This window comes from Petaurus breviceps, unplaced genomic scaffold (assembly GCF_028583685.1).
Source record: "Petaurus breviceps papuanus isolate PSGF00001 unplaced genomic scaffold, PetGlider_PUasm1.0 90842, whole genome shotgun sequence".
Lineage (NCBI taxonomy): Eukaryota > Metazoa > Chordata > Mammalia > Diprotodontia > Petauridae > Petaurus > Petaurus breviceps.
In genome coordinates, this window is record NW_027187358.1 from 12,765,278 (window position 1) to 12,781,900 (window position 16,623).

At 37.5% G+C, this 16,623-nt stretch overlaps 1 protein-coding gene across 1 annotated transcript in view; it reads right to left on the bottom strand.

Annotated features, from left to right (window-relative positions):
• The window catches only part of FSHR (follicle stimulating hormone receptor), a 260,865-nt gene that overhangs the window by 51,838 nt on the left and 192,404 nt on the right, over positions 1-16,623 (bottom strand). Inside the window, exon 5 of the mRNA XM_069071797.1 lies at positions 2,518-2,589. Within this exon, the coding sequence (XP_068927898.1) occupies positions 2,518-2,589 (72 nt within the window). The remainder of the gene's footprint in view (positions 1-2,517; positions 2,590-16,623) is intronic.

A 16,623-nucleotide genomic window follows, 5' to 3' on the forward strand; every position in this document is an offset into this window, starting at 1 on the left:
CCCTCCACTGGAAAAGCTCTTCCTTGCTCACCTCTTTTATGTGAGATGATTTTCCTAATTCTTCTTCTACCTCCTTTCTTCTCCCAGTGTTTCTCTCTTTCTCACCCCTTAATTTTATTATCCTATCATGGTCAACTCACACCTATACCCTCTATCTATGTAGACTCCTTTTAACGGCCATAATAAAGTTCTTATGTGTTATAAATATCATCTTCCCATATAGGCATGTAAACAGTTTAATAATAAGTCCCCTATGATTTCTCTATGTTTACCTTTTCCAGGTTCTCTAGAGTCTTGTGTTTGAATATCAAATTTTCTATTCAGCTCTGGTCTTTTCATCAGGAATGTCTGAAAGTCTCTATTTCATTAAATAGCCATGTTCCCCCCTGAAGAATTATATATATATCACTTTTGCTGGATAGGTTATTTTTTGCTGTAATCCTAGCTCCTTTGCCTTTATATTTCCCATATGCAGTTCTAGCAACCTAGAACTGCATATGGGAAATATAAAGGATCCTGCACCCAGTGCCAACAAAGGGTTTCATATATCTCTTTCTGATCAGTTGTCCAATCCTTTACCATCTCTAGGCTGAGAGCTCTGGAGCTGCTGCAGCCACTGCCACAGCTCTCTCTGAGGCCTGCTGTTGGTATTGCAAGCAATTGCTGACCCTGGTATCCCAGATCCATCCTGCAGACCACCTAAGTAGTCTTGGGCTAGAAAAAAATGTCTCACCCCAACCTTTGGTTGGACATGCTACTCTAGAATTTGATTTGAGGTATTATTTTAAATTATTTTATTATTTTAAAGTTGTTTGGAGAGTTCAACTGAATTGCTGCCTGTACCTCATCATTATGGACTCCTTACCATTAATTTATTTACCCTCGTTCCTACATCAAGGCAACAACCAGTTGTTGTTATGCAAAAATAGATGAGATAGCTTCTTATGTGATATGACATAAACAGTACAAGAAAAATATCTTCACCCCAAGCATCTCCCCAACCTCCATTTCTTCTCTCCCAATCTGCTAATGTGCTCCATGGATTGGAAATTGTAGAATAAGAATTTGCTCAGTGACTATCTCTACAACAGAACAAGATGACCTTGACAATCTACTCAAAAAGTATCCTTTGCTTGAAGATCTCCAGTGAACGAAACCACTTTCCCCTGAGGCAGCCCATTGCAATTAGGATCATTTCTAATTGTTAGGAAGGCTCTCCTGATATCAAATCACAATTTGCTTCTTTGCAACTTCTACTTCTGTCTCCTAGTTCTGCTTTCTGGGGCCAAGTGATCAAATTTAATCTCTCTTTCCTGCGATAACCCTTCAAACATTCAAACACAACTAGCATGTCTCTCCCGCACCTCCCCCCCCCCCCCCCTCCCATCTTCTCTTTTCCAGGCTAAACTTGTCCAGTTCTTTCAACCATTATACCTCTGGACCCTCTCTAATGTATCAATGAACTTCTTAAAATATGGTGCCCAGAGTTGAATCTAATACTCCTAATGTGGTCTACCAGGTCAGAGAACAGCAGGATTATTGTGGCCTTATTCCTGGAAGCTATGCTTCTCTTCATGAAGCCTAAAAATGAACTGTCAGTTTTTCTCATTCCATATTGCCTTATTGTAATTTACTAAAATCCTCAGATTTGGGGTCCTGGTGATATGGTAGTAAGCATGACCCTATTCAAGTTCTTCTTTTCAAATGCAAATTCATTATCCTGTTCAGACTCCTCTTTTAGAATGTAAATTCATTTCAGGAGGTAAACTCACTAAATACTTAATATCCTTTCTTGATAGAATTTATCAGTTCCTGGCAACCCTAGACTAGAGAGTCAGCAAGAGTTAAAAGATTAGAGGGTTATCAACTTCCTGATCCTCTTTTCATATGGAAAGATATGTTGTGGGAAAAACACAGAAATTCCCTGCACCTTAAAGTAAAAGAATAAAGCTTCCTTTAGTTTAGGACAACTAGCCAAAACCACCTTGTTTATTGGGGAAAAAATTTTAGGTGGTAGGGAGTGGAAGGCTCAGAAAGGGAAAAAGGTGGCTTTGAAGGCCCCTTCCAGCTCTAAATCTCCAATCTTAGGAACACAACTTTAGCCATTTTTCTCTCTTATCGGAGGCTAGTCTTTATTACAATATCCTACTGAAAAACAAACTGAACCATACCAAAGGGAATAACTGGGCTTCCTTTAAAGCACAAGTATATTACTCTTTCCTTTTATCTCTGCACACCATCGCATTGCAGGGTTATGTGAAATAGTGAATAGAGCACGGGCCCTGCAGTCAGTAGGGCCTGAGTTAAAATCCAGCCTCAGACACTTAATACTTACTAGCTGTGTGACCTTGGGCAAGTCACTTAACCCCAATAGCCCTTCCTTACCCCCTGCAAAAAGAAAAAAAAAAAGAAGTGGCCCAGACTAACTATACAAATTACCAGGCCCAGTAACTATTAGGTAAAAACAGTTACTGAATAAACTATTGGAAACAATTTAATTAAAAAAAAAAAACTTACAGTAAAACCTTTTGTAGAGATTGAATCTTATAGACAGCAGGCAAATGCTTAATACCAGTATTTGATATTAACCTAGAATGGGAGAGAAAAGGAAAAGAACGAATGAGACAGGCTAGCCAGGCTATTAGCAGCTAATAATTGATTTTTTTTTTTTTTAGTTTTAGAATACTGGTTTCGATAATCAGGAATACCAGCTAGAAAAATGGTAAATATTAGGAATTGAGGTATGCCAAATTTAGGTTTTCCATTTTAAATCTGTAGCCAAGGGTTCAGAAGAAATAGGAAATTCCATAGAATAAAATGTTTTTTTTTTTTATTTATTTGAGTGGAATGGGGCATGTTCCTGAAATACAAGAGAACCAATGAGTGGCTGTATGGATTTTTGATATAAAAGGATCTATTGATTACCATGGACCACAAGATGGAAATACATTAGCAAGTGGTATGTTCTTTGCCAAATAAATGGTCTCTAATGATCAACTTTCTCATTATCAATGGTTACCCTATCCTTCAGGGCCTGCAAATATTAGGGTTGGGGTGGGGAATCCTGCCAATGTGGCCTTTACTACCACTATTTTACACATTTATCACATATATTAGGCATTCAATTTCATATTGAAAAGATATAGGGGACAATTGTGGACATTTCTTTGCCAAGAAATATTTTTGCCTAAAATATAGTTTATATATACAGTCCCAGTTGACACAGAAAAACAATAACTTGGATATTGTCATTATGTGTTTAAGAGAAATAGAATAGAATCTTAAGGGAAAGTAGTTCATTTTTTATCTGGACAGAGTTAACTGCTGTGGCTAAGACTGTGTGATGCAGAGAGAAAGGATCAGGACCATTTTCCTGAAAAGACTTGGCCAGTTAAATAGTTGTCACCTTGTGAGACATTAGTTGAGTGAGGTAACTGTTATGTTTGGAGGGATCTTTGTCTTCCTATACCTTACCTACCCCCACCCCCACTCCAATACTCTCTAATACAGTGACACTGATTTCTATGCTGCTCTTTGAACAAGATTCTCCATCTCATGACTTTGGGCTCTTTCACTGACTGTCTCTCATGCCTGGCATCCTCTCCCTTCTCATGTCAGTTTTCTGACTTGGCTGGCATCCTTCAAGTCTCAGCTAAAATCTTACCTTTTGCAGGAAACCTTTCCTTATTCCCATTAATTCTAGTGCTTTCTCATTGCTGATTATTTTGAATGTATTCTGACTATATCTTTTTGTATGTAGTTGACTGCATGTTGTCTCCTAAAACATTGTGAGTTTCTTGAGAAAGCAGAAACTTCTTTTTTCCCTTTCTTTGTATCCCCAGAGCATAGAACAATACCTACCACATAGTAGTTACTTAATCAATGTTAGTTGCTGATTGAGTTTAACTCTCATTATAACAAGAAAGCCTTCTACATAGAAGGATTTTTGTGAAGAAATTTTAACTGCTGCCCTGAGAAAGCTGAAATGTTGTTGGCCTGTGATTCCTTTCTTTATGGAGAAATCAATGTTTGTGGCTGATGTTTTGGAGTGTGACATAAAAAAGGTTCCAGAGACATAGTTTCTGGGTGACTAATCCTTTTATTAACCAAGCTAACATATGATTAACAAAAGAGGTCAGTGATACTCTCAAATGCTAAAGACCCGTTCCTTAGGGTGGCAATTGACTCTGATTGGTTAACAATTAATGAGAAGAAAAAATATTTTTCATGAGAGGGGACCTATTCTAATGAGGGGCTGGGAGACCTGACTCTGATCATTCAGTATAGAATAAGGAGACTTATCTCTTATCCAAACTGCCCCTGCCTAGGGCAATCTAGACAAAAGGGGGGGTCTACCTCTCTGCTCAGACCTGGATAAGTGGAATGTATGGGCTGGGATTCATCTTGGATTAAATTCTTTGTAAGTTTTTCTAGTTGGGTGGGGTATCCCACCCAGGATCAAAAGGCATGTACCTGGGGATTTGGGTACTCTTATCCATCAACAATTCCCTTCAGTTCAATGTAATTCAGCACTTGATTATTAATATATGAGAGAAATAATCATTTCTCTCAGAAGTGACTCTCATTATTAACTTTCTCACAGTCCATACATTATTGAAATATTAATTAATTTCTTTCCATAATTAATGTTAATAAATGACAGCTCATATAATAGGATTTTAAGCTTGACCACTGGCCTACATAGAAGGTACCCCTTAGTCTCCTACTTGACTCATTATCATAATAATGCTCACCATTCCAAATTCTAAGGTAGTTCAGAAGTATATCTAAATATTTCCTTATTGGTTACTGAAGCTAAAACTGCTTTTTCTCATTACTCAATCAGCTGAGTCACCACCCCAAGCTTACTTTTGTGCTTTTACTTAATAAACTGGAGAAACCTGTTTCCCCAAAGGTCATTGCCTATTTCTCTGTCCCTCTTTATCTCCTAATCTCTTAGACTTAAATAAATATCAAAGTTACTGGCTGCACAATTTATTAGCACTATAACAACTAATAAAAAAGACAATTATTTACAATGTTTCATCTGTGAAAAAAGGTTACAACCTGAGTTATCTTTAACCATTACTGCTACTTTCAAATTGTCATTACTTTTAGAACACAGTTATTCCATTCAGCTCGAAAGATAGATGCCAAAGTCTTTCAAAGATTCTCTTTATAAAACTATTTTGCAAAATAAACATTAGAAGTGTTCTCTCAGGAAAAAAGTTCTATTCATCCTCTTTCTTTTTATACCTCTCTCAGTTTCTCTTTAGTCATAACAATCTCTAGAATTTCAGTTAAATTTTGAGTTTCTTCACAGACTTTTTTCATGGAGTCACAATCTTTCAACCTGTTTTTAGATGATAGTTAAACCAAATCTCTTAACACATGATTTTTAAAATTCTCAGTCTTCTCACAGATTTCTCATAGGTCAGAGTTAAAATTCATATATTCCCAATTACTCCCTGAGGAATAGTCATTAAAAATTGTCACTCCACAAGAATCCAGGGGTTTTAAAAGATACAGTAAGAGCAAGAGGGACTATTGAATACTGTTACACTAATAACATTGATGTTTGTCTATGTTTAAGAATCCAGTGTTTGGGATTGAGAGAGTATGGCAACTTTATGGGTTTTTGTAAACCAGGGATAAGGTTTGGAGCTTATCAGTTGATGAAATTTTATATTTGTGGTGGCTTACGAGCAAATATGAGAATATGCTTCTTAATTGCTTTTGAACCATATTTGAGAGAACAGACATGGAAATGAGTCAAGTAGCAGCTTGAGGAGTGGGGGTTTCTTGTGTTTGTCCCAGAGCAGTTAAGAACAATTAAGATACCCCTGCCTTAAGGTAGTAGTGTCAAACTCAAATGGAATCTAAGGACACTAACCCATATATATATGAGGATCCCTGTGGGCTTCATATTGATTTAGATAACTACGTATTAATATTATATCTTTTTATTGTATTTTTGTTTCATCAAACATTTCTCATTTGCATTTTAATCTGGTCCAGGCCTCCCTTGGGAGTGCTGTGGGCCTCATTTTCATCTTTGCCATAATTTATCATTGTACATCCTTCTCTCATGGGATTGTTACATGTGAATTTGGAAAAAAGAAACAAAACTATGTTACATGTAGGATATAGCAAAAAAACATATTTCATAGACATAACAAAAGGTAGACTAGCTAAATCCCATGAATCTATTTCTGACAGGTTTCATGTGATATGCCCATTCTACTCTATTGACCCTCACCTGGTTAACACATAAAAGAACTAATTGTGTTACCACTTATTTGTCATGGTAATAATGACTGGTATATAACTTTTTGCAAGTATCTTTGCGTGATGTCTTACTAAATTTTATTTCCTAGCTGAACTTGGATAATTGATTTCCTCATGTATAAAGTGGGGGTATAGAAGGGCTGAGGTCCCTCCCAGCACTTGATCTCTGATCCTATTAAACACTATAAAGTCTAAGAACATGTTGTTTACTTCTCTGTACCCCCTGTAGCACTTAGCATAATGCTAGAATACACTAGGGGGATGGTGAATCTATTCTTGATCAGTTGAAGTGCCCCAAACATTCTCTATTCCCCTCATGAGTTGTTAAAAGTCTGTCTAATGTTCATGGGATAATAAGATGTTCCCCGTCCATTAATAGGCCTATGTGCGCAGCTGTGATACATCGTGAATCACACAGAGCCCATTGGGGGAGGAAGTTGCTTAAAGAGAAGCTTGCTTAGGGGAGGCTTCCTTGTAGGAAGGCTTCTACACCTTTTGATACTAAGTTGACTAGGCACTGAGTCACTAGGGTTGTGATGCCTTCTGACTCTGAGAAGTGTATATATACTCTGAGCTGGTATTTTGCTTTGGGGGTTCGCTTATGAGAAGGATCTTAAGACTCTCTGGTCTAGACTCTTGAGTAGCCATATATTCAGACCCCCAGACTGCTCAGATGTAAAGGCTCTCTCGATCCAGTGGTGTATGTAAAGCATATAGAAATATTGCTTTGATTCAGGAAGTCAGAGCCCTGTCTGTTAGTCTTTATGGCAATTTCTCTGCTTGTATTTTCTCTGAAGTTCAGGGGGCTGACTTTTCCCCTGAACTAGTGAATGTAATTAGAGATATTGTTGACCCTTAAACAGCTACCTTTCCTAGTAAAGCAGATCAAAGAACCTGTGCTAGCCGGTCATCTTGGGTGTGCTAGGGTGCTTGCTGTTACAGTCTGTCATGACTAACCTATGTAAACCAACATTCTTCACACAGGTTATTACAGAATTGAAAGAGAACTGTAGGGGCGGCCAGGTAGCACAGCGAGTGAGAGCGCCGGCTCCAGTGTTGAGAAGACCTGGAGATCGAATCCCGGGCTCAGGCACTTGGCACCCACCCAGAAACACCTGGCCGTGTAACCTTGAGCAAGTTACTTAACCCCAATTGCTTAAAAAAATAAAAAAAAAAAGAAAGAGAACTGTAAGAGGGGACATAATGGAATCTTGTTTTGCTCCCACAAAAATTATTGGAAGATAAATTAATGCTGTGGGGAAACCCTCACTTATATTACTTTACTAAAACCCTGGCCTTCCTGGAACTATGTCAATGGCCAAAGGGAACTAGAAAGGTGGGGGTGTGGCATAGAGTTCTGACCTTAGAAGAGGTCAGATACTCATCAGGTCTCAAGTATTCTTACTACCATGCATCTAATCTACATATAATCTGCATATATTAAGGGAATGTAGAGCATATAAAGGGAAATAAAGTGAGGAGTTTGAGGAATCTGAGTAACCTTTGAGAAATTTGACTATATATTTATATAGAGAGAGGGAATGTAGAAAAAAAATATATACATATACATACATACACACACACACATATATATATAGAGTATATATATATATATATGTATGTATATATACAGAGAAAGAGAGAGAGAGAGAGAGAGAGAGAGAGAGAGAGAGAGAGAGAGAGAGAGAGAGAGAGAGAGAGAGAAAGTAAGGAATTTGAGGAATTTAACTAATCCTAAGTCTACCAGGAAGGATAGAACTTGTAGACCCTCACTCCTGCTTCTGTATTAGTGTGGGTGTATCCCTAATGAAGAGCACATCAGTTTCCTTGCTGGAAGTGTAATAAACACATTCCTTTGCATACTCTGTTTCGAAGTCTTTTCAGTGAAAAGGGGTTTGTTGTTTCAAGGCGTATATCATGTAGATCTTCCTAAGGGTCCCCAGAAAGGGAAGCAGTGGGCAGCAGAAGCTCATCCCAGGCTAACTCTCTGACCCTACCTGAAAGTCCTGTGATCCCCACATCTGTGTTGAGGGGCTTCCCACATGGATCTTGCTAAGGCCCCCAAGGGAGCAGCAGACATGGAAGCTTGTCCAGGCTACCTCCCTGACCCTGCCTGAGAAGTCCTGTGAATCCCAAAAGCATGTTTCTCACAGACCTCAGAAGTTAATTCAAACCACAGCTAAATAATGTTAGTCAATAAACATTTTAATAGTCAAACATTTGTTAAACACCTATGTTCCAGACAGTGTACAAAGTACTGAGAATACAAATACAAAAAGAGAAAGACAGTCCCTGCTCTCAAGGAACTTATGATGCAATTAGGGAAGACAAAACAAATGGAAGCTGAAAAGTAGGAGTATGGGGGAGAAGGTACCCAATTTAGGGGTGTGGTGAGATCAGAGAAGTTCCAAAGTAGTGCTCCCAGATGAAGAATGAGAAGTATCTGAGCTGCTCTCTGTCCTTAAATGGCATTAAATCTAATTCGTGATTCCACTCTCAAATCAGAGAGACAGAGGGCAGTGATGAAATGGAATCCCAAGGCAGGATGATGAGGTAACCCCAACAATGAGCTTCTGGTGGCATGATGTAAAAGTCAGAGAGGTCCCAAAGAAGAATCTCCTACATGGGGAAAAAGGAGGATCTCCTCTAACGGTCAGATTTTGCTTAAAGGCCTCCAATGAGGGAGAACTCATAACCCATAAGGCAGTTCATTCCATTTGCTGATAGCTCTGATAGGAAGTTCTGCTTTATATCAAGTCAAAAATCTGTCCTTTGCAATTTGTACTCATTGATTCTTGGTCTTCTTACTAGATCTAATCACAAAAAATCTAATCATCCTTCTGTGGCAGAATCTATCTTAAATTTTGTTCTATGGAAAAATTATATTTATCTATCTGTCTGTCTATCTACCTATCTAAATTCATGTAACGCTTTCCCCACTATATATATATATATATATATATCTTACCAACTAGCACATTTACCAAAAAATGTAATACATGTAACATTTTGTAGTATAAAAACCAGTTTATTTCCCTTCATTTGTTTCTCTCAAACTCCTTTTTAATTCCTCCCAGGGGTTATTTCATATCTTCAGGATCCATGGATCAAGATTTATGGGGTCACTCAGAGCTATATTTCAAAGCTAAAAGTGTGCAATCATTGAATTTGGGAACTATTGATCTCACCCTTTCCTGAAGCTATTTACATTTTCACTCAGCATGTAGGGGGTAAAACCCAAGTCCCACATATTCTTCTTCTTGTTATGTGGAGGCAGTATGGTGTATTATGGAGAGGGATAAAGCAATAACTCGAGTCAGCCTACCTTTGGTATTAAAGAGCTATGTGACCGGGGGCAAGGTTTTTAATGTCTCTGTCTCCTTTACTTTACTTTTTGAAGATCAGAATAGATAGCCACTCAAATCCAATTGCTATCTTTTCACAATGGCTTATTTGTGTTTACTGTTTTGAGTACTAGTGTCTTCTGAAACTCATTACTATAGCTTCCTGAGGTAAGGATAGCAAATATTTTACAAATGAGGAAACTGGTATTTTGAGAGGTTAAGTGACCTCTCCATAATCACCCAAGTCTTCTAACCAAGCATGCCATTCTCACTTCTTCTATAAGGCAACAGTAGCCCCTGTTCTTCCTCTATAATGGACATATGCTAGTACATTGACATTCTTTCCCAAATGTCCTGTCCAGGATTCATTATACTCGAAGGGGTAGCAGATAGAAGGATGGTGGTGTCAATGATGGAATAACATGGGGAGTTTTAAAAGTGAAGGGGAGAGGACATAATGGCACCCAAGTTATGTTAGTTCTTAGAGCTATGAACATTTGATTTATTCCTGCTAGTTTAAACTCTGACACTTGGGGTTCAAGTCTTGAGCCTTTTTTACTTACATCTAGGAGATGGCTCAGGGACTGATGAAAGGTTAATTGAAATTCATATCCCTCAGGGGGAACCTTGTACACTGTTTCTACCAATCCCAGGGGAGACAGTAGCAGTAAAAGGCAGTAATGAAAGAAGCAGGGCATATATGCTGTAAAGAGTAGGACCGGGTAATTTCAGTGAGCTAATTTCCTGTGACAAGGTAAAGAGACTCCCAGATCAGGCATAAGTTTCATACACAGTGGTGAGAGGATAATACCAGTTGTACTTGGAGTATTGGAACAAGATAGTTTGGAAAATTTAAGCTTCCAATTGAGTAGACAGGTGAATGAGAGTTATACTAATTTTCATTGATCCTTGTGTTTAACTATGCTTTAATGTTACTTAAAAAAAAACCTTTCTTCTAGCTGTGCATGTAGTTTTGTGTTATTAGGAAAGGGGAGCAATCCTAGAGTAGGATGAGGCTGTAACAAGCCACGAGATTTGATTAGATGATCTATGCATAGTAACCATAGACCAAGGAAAAGAGTAGACTCCCCAAAGGGGACAGGGCGAAGGAGAGAAAGGCAGTTGGCTTTCTCAGAGCTCAGCAGTTACCTAAGAGTGCCCTCTAGTATCGAGTGGTTTACAAAGGTTGTAGCAGATGATACTTGGCTAATAGCCCCTGATAGCTATTGCTAAATAAAGCCATGCATTCTTCCTGATTTCAGTCTCCCAGCTTTTGTCATCAAATCTGATTTCAGAAACCTAGTTATTAGATATGTGATCCTGGACAAATCACTTAATACCTGTTTGCTTTAGTTTCCTCCACTGTAAAATGGGGACAATAGTGGCACCTCTCTCACAGGGTTATTGTGAGGCTCAGATGAGATAATATTTATAAAAAGCACTTAGCACATTGCCTGGCACATAGTAGGTGCTTCCCCTTTTGTTAATTTACATTAGCAGACTCTGTCTGAATTTGATGACCTCCATGAGGAATTAAACTGCAAATTCTGAATAAATTCTCTGTTACTTCTGTCTAGGGCTAAGAACTGGATGATTCCTTTGGTATAAACAACTCTAGGATTAGGAAACTCATCAATGGGGGTTAATACCTTCTCTGCAATTTAAGTCTTGAGGAATTTCCTACAGCACTGAGAGGTGCCCATGGTCATGCAGTTATCTGTGTCAGAAAAGAGACTCAAACACAGGTCTACCTGACTCCAAAGCCAGATCTCTATATCCACTATGTCAAGCTGCTCCTGCTGCTGTCTGAGGAAAGCGAATTTTGTCTTTTAATTAATATTTAACAATAATGATATTTAAATAGCACTCTAAAAAACCTAATTTGATTGATTAAATTGATCTCATTTGATGCTCCCAATAACCCTGTAAGGTAGAAGCTCTTATTATCTCCAGTTTATTGATGAGGAAACTGAAAAAAAACCTGAGAAAAGTTATTTATCTAAGATCAGACAGCTAGTAATTGACAGAGGCAGGATTTGAAACCAGGTCTGTCCTGATTCTAAATTCAGCTCCCTATCCACTGTACTTTGAGTAATAGCAACCTTGGCATGTTTACTTTACTGAGATGGAAAGAATTTAATGAAGATGATGGAGGGAGAGATACACGGTTTCCCAATGAAATCTGTAGGAGTGCATTATTTAATACCAATAGCTGAAACTTCCAAAGCCCTGTGCTTGAGAGATTAGATGTACACTTAAGCCTTTGATCTTTATGGGGAGAAAAGAACAAAAATGAGTGAGAAATACAGGTATGTTGAGTTTAAGACACTTAAAAAGATCTAGTGACTATTTTGGTGAGATGGATTATTGGTGATTACTCTATAGCTGAGATTTCATATAACCCCAAGATAACTCAAGTAATGGAGTTCAGAGGAATACTCAGTCTTCAATTCATTTCCCCTTTTTGATCAATAAATTCAAGTCTGATGGAAGCTGGAAGTGGGTAATCAACTAGAAGGCCTATGTCTCCACAGGTTTGCTTTGGTCAAATGATTGTTTGCTACAAAATTATTTTGATTCACTCAACCAGAGTTCATCTTCAAAAACAGGAAAAAGCCTGAGGGTAAAATGTTAGTAAATTCAAGTTCTATAAATGAATCCTTTAAAGAAAGTAAACTGCCTCAGAAATCTCCCTTTTTGACAGCTAAGATGTCACTTTGAGCTGGTGTTAACACCTTTCCTTCCAGAATCTCCCCAATTTTATGATGCAGTTATTAAAGTCCTACAACACATTTGTCAGGGAAGATGTATGTACGTGGGAACTGTCATCCTTCCCCATTTATTTCTTTAATGACTTAAAGTTTTATAAGCCTTTCATTGACAGGTTATCTCTACATGGACTTGTTATTAATATCATCATTGCATTTCTACTGCCTTTATTGTGCCAATGTGTTTCATTTTCCTTCCTCAAGTTGACTATGTGTGTTTTTGTTGGTATGTGTGTACCTGTTTGTAACATATGCAAACATTTTGCCAAAATACCCTCCAACAGAACTTAACTAGATCAGGACAATTGGGGCTTTTCCCCAGGGAGTCACATTTAATGGATGCTGACAGGACTTGCATTATTTGTTTAGGTAGAAGTAACAAAGTTTAGTTCTTGGCTAGTGAGAATAATTAGTTTTAAAAAGAAGCTACAAAATGGTGGCAAGAGTGAGCCTTTTTCTTCTCCCTCCCTTTGAATTGACTTCTAACCTCCACCACCTCCTCAAGAATGAAGGATAAACAACAACCTAGTAGAATGTTACCTCCCTTCAGACACCAGTGGACACCTCTCAAGACCCTCTGCCCAAGAGCCCGATGAAGAGCAATGCTTTCTAGATGACTGACTCTGCTTCTTGCTTGGCCATTTCCCTGCCCTGAAGCCATCATCCAGGGGTAAAATCTTACAGGGAGAAGTAGTTATTATTTCAGCTAGCCTCAAAACCAATTACTAGCCAACTCCAACCAACAGGTGGCTAAGCCCAAGAGCTCCAGGAAGAGCAGTATCTTTCAGACCACTGGCCTGAATTCAACCTGCTTCTCTGTATCCAAAGTCTGGGGCAGCAGTTTTTAAAGTGTAGTCCAGGGAGTCTGGAGGTCCCTAAGACCCTTTCAGGGGACCCATGAGGTCAAAATGATTTTCAGAATAGTATTAAGATATTTTGATTTCTAATTAATTTCAATAGTTATGACTCGTATAAACAAAAATTCTTTAGTGTCCTCAGTTATTTTTAAAACTATAAAGGAGCTTTGAGATAAAAAAGTTTTTAAACCACTGGTCTAGGGGAACAAGCTTTGTGGAGATGAAATCAGGCAATGTCGTCTAAAAGTTCTAAAGGCCCCAACTTCACAGAAGCACGATTACTGAAGAACCAGAAAAGAAAGTTCTCACTGCTAAATCCTGGGCACTGTCCAATGGTTTAATTGATATGGTTTTATCAATGGAAATGACACTAAGATGCCTTACTGTATATTTTGCCACTGCATCCTAAGGACCATGAGGCCTTTCCATCTGACTTGCAGCTGAATCCTCCTGTAATGTGTTATCTTTCCCTTTTAAAATGTGAGATACTTGAGAGAAGGGATTGTTTTATCTAGTCCTATCTCCAGCACTTAGCAGAATGCTTCGCAGATGCTAAGTGATGAATACATTTTTTCATTCATTCATTCATTTGTTCATTCATTTGTTTGTTAATTCAGGTTGTTTGCAATGTCTGGAACTACTTCCTGAAGATTTACTTTTTGTAACTATCATACACTCACATTTTAATCTACTTTATTCACATTTATCTTCCATACTAGACAGAAAACTCCTTATGGAGGGGATCCAGCACCCCTAGATCAAGTTCTGCCTCCTTCAAGAATCCTTTTCTGATTTCCCAAGTTGATAGAAAGTCCGTATATTTGTATGAGGTAGGGAAACAGCCAGTAGACAGACAGTGATTGAAGGTAAGTGAGAAGGGCAGTCATGGAGGGAGCAACATGCTGGAGAAGATTGGTTCACACTAACACAGTTGTAATAGAGATTCTTTAGGTACCAGACCATATAATACTCCAAGTAAAAGACAACATTGTAAAAAAGAATGTGTGTTAGATATGGAGTCAGTAGCAAACTTGAGTTTGAATTCTGATTCTGATACTACCTGTGTGACCATGAGAAAATTGCTTAATCACACTGAGTCCCATCTGTAAAAATACCTTTATAACCTATTTTAGAGGAATGTTTTGAGGACCAAATATATGTAAAGCATGGTGTAAAACTTAAGGTTCCATATCAAAGTCAGTTATTGTGTTCTATAGGGATTCAGAGGAGGGAGAGTTGCCTTTGGGCAAAAAAAAAAAAAAATGATGGATTCCAAAACTGAGATTCTATCCTCACAGGATCCCAGAATCTCAGAATCCTGCAGGCCCAGAAGCTTAGAGCTAGAAGGGACCTAGTGGTCAGCTAGTCTGTTTTGTATCTGAACAGGAATCCATCTTATAGAAATCCCTGACCACTTGTCCTTCATCCTTTGCTTGGAGACCTTCAATGAGTCCGTCTTCAGGAATGATATTGACTTTTCCAGTGTTATTTGTATTCATTGTACAAGTCCCTGTCTAGAGGGACTTGGAGGGATTTGGAAGGAAGGAACTAGCAGGGATAGTTATGCTACAAACTAAGAAGTTTTTTATTTTTGCAGGGGGGTATGGATAGAGTGCGAAGACTATGTCAGTTTTTCTTTTTTCTTTTTTTTTTTTTTTAAAGCGATCAGGGGTGAATAACTTGCTAAAGTTTACATGGCCAGTTATTTCTGGGTGTGGTGCTGAGTATCTGAGTCCAGATTTGATCCCCAGGTCATCCCGACACTGGAGCCGGTGCTCTTACTCGCTATGTCAGTTTTTCTAATTCTAGTAAACTGTTATCTAAAATTCTATGTGATAGAAATATCTAATAGCTACTCCTTATATATTTTACATAATATGAATTATATTTTATAATATAAATAAAATATATATCACTCATATATGTGACTATGTAAATACATACTTTATGTATTTGTTTTTATGGATACGGGCAAAATTGTAGTTATTTTCATATTTACTTTTACTTCCTATAGTGCTCCTCATGTTACTCGGTTAATATAAATTTGGTTAATCCTGATCCATTTGATTCTAGGATTTCCCATTTGCATTGCTAAAGCCTCCTGTAGTGAATATCTCTCTTTTTGCTTCTGACTCTTCTTTGGGAAGGTAAGCCAGTGGTAAATAGAGCAGGAAGGCTATGTTTATTTTTTATTAGAGTGTAGTCTTTGTTATCAGTATTCTATGAGCTAGACATCTCTGATAGTTTCTAATTCTATAAATATATAAAATAATGATGCCTACTAGCTGTGTAACCATAGACAAGTTATGTAACACTACTTAATGAACTCCAGTGGCTCCCTATTGATTCTAGGATCAAATGTTACTTAATCTTTCTCTCATCTCAAACAATTTCTATTTTGGTATAATTTTATAATGCACATTATTATTTTATAGTAGTATGTATATATAAAAATGTTTTTTTTCAGATGAGTTTCTGTCTAGTTATGCCTACTTCATTGTGTACTTTTAAAGTCAATTTATTGAGCCTAAATAGAAGACTTCACACTGATTTCTATAAATTTAACCATTCCAGATTCAGCACGGTTTTCTAGTCTGTAAAGAGCTTTTTGGATTGTGATTCTACAATCTAGTATGTTAGCTATCCCTCACAACTTTGTATCATCTGCAAATTTGTTAATAATGCCATTTATCCCTTTATGAAAACCATTGATTAAAAAGGCCATACATATTGGAACAAGTACAGCTCTTTGGCACATTTCTTTGGATACTTCCTTACAAATTGTCATGGAACCATCAATGACTACTCTTTGAGCCCAGTGATACAACAGTTATGAATATATTTGTACTATCATCTAACCATAGCTCTATGTCTTTCCATCCAAACAACATAATTTATCAAATGTTTGGCTAAAATCTTAGTAAAGTACATCTACCATACCTCCTTGATTTACCAATTTAGTAACTATATCCAAAAAGAACATAAGTTTACTCTCTCAGGACTTGTTCTTGAGCTAATGGTGGTTCTTTGTGGTTGATTTCCTTTCCTAGATGTTCATTAACTCTCTCTTTAATTATATATTCTAAAATTTTATATGGAATTCAAGTCAAGATCACTCACTATCTTTCCAGAAATTTTTGAAAAAGAGAATATTTCCTCTTGCCTGGTCCTAAGGTATTTCTGTTCTCCATGGTCTTTCAAATATCATTTGTGTTTCATTAATCACATCCACCAATTCCCTCACTACCTGACTTTGTAATTCACCTGGGTGATTTGGATTTACCCAGAGCATTTGAGAACTCTTTTTATTTATTTATCTATCTATCTATCTATCTATCTATCTATCTATCTATCTATCTATCTATC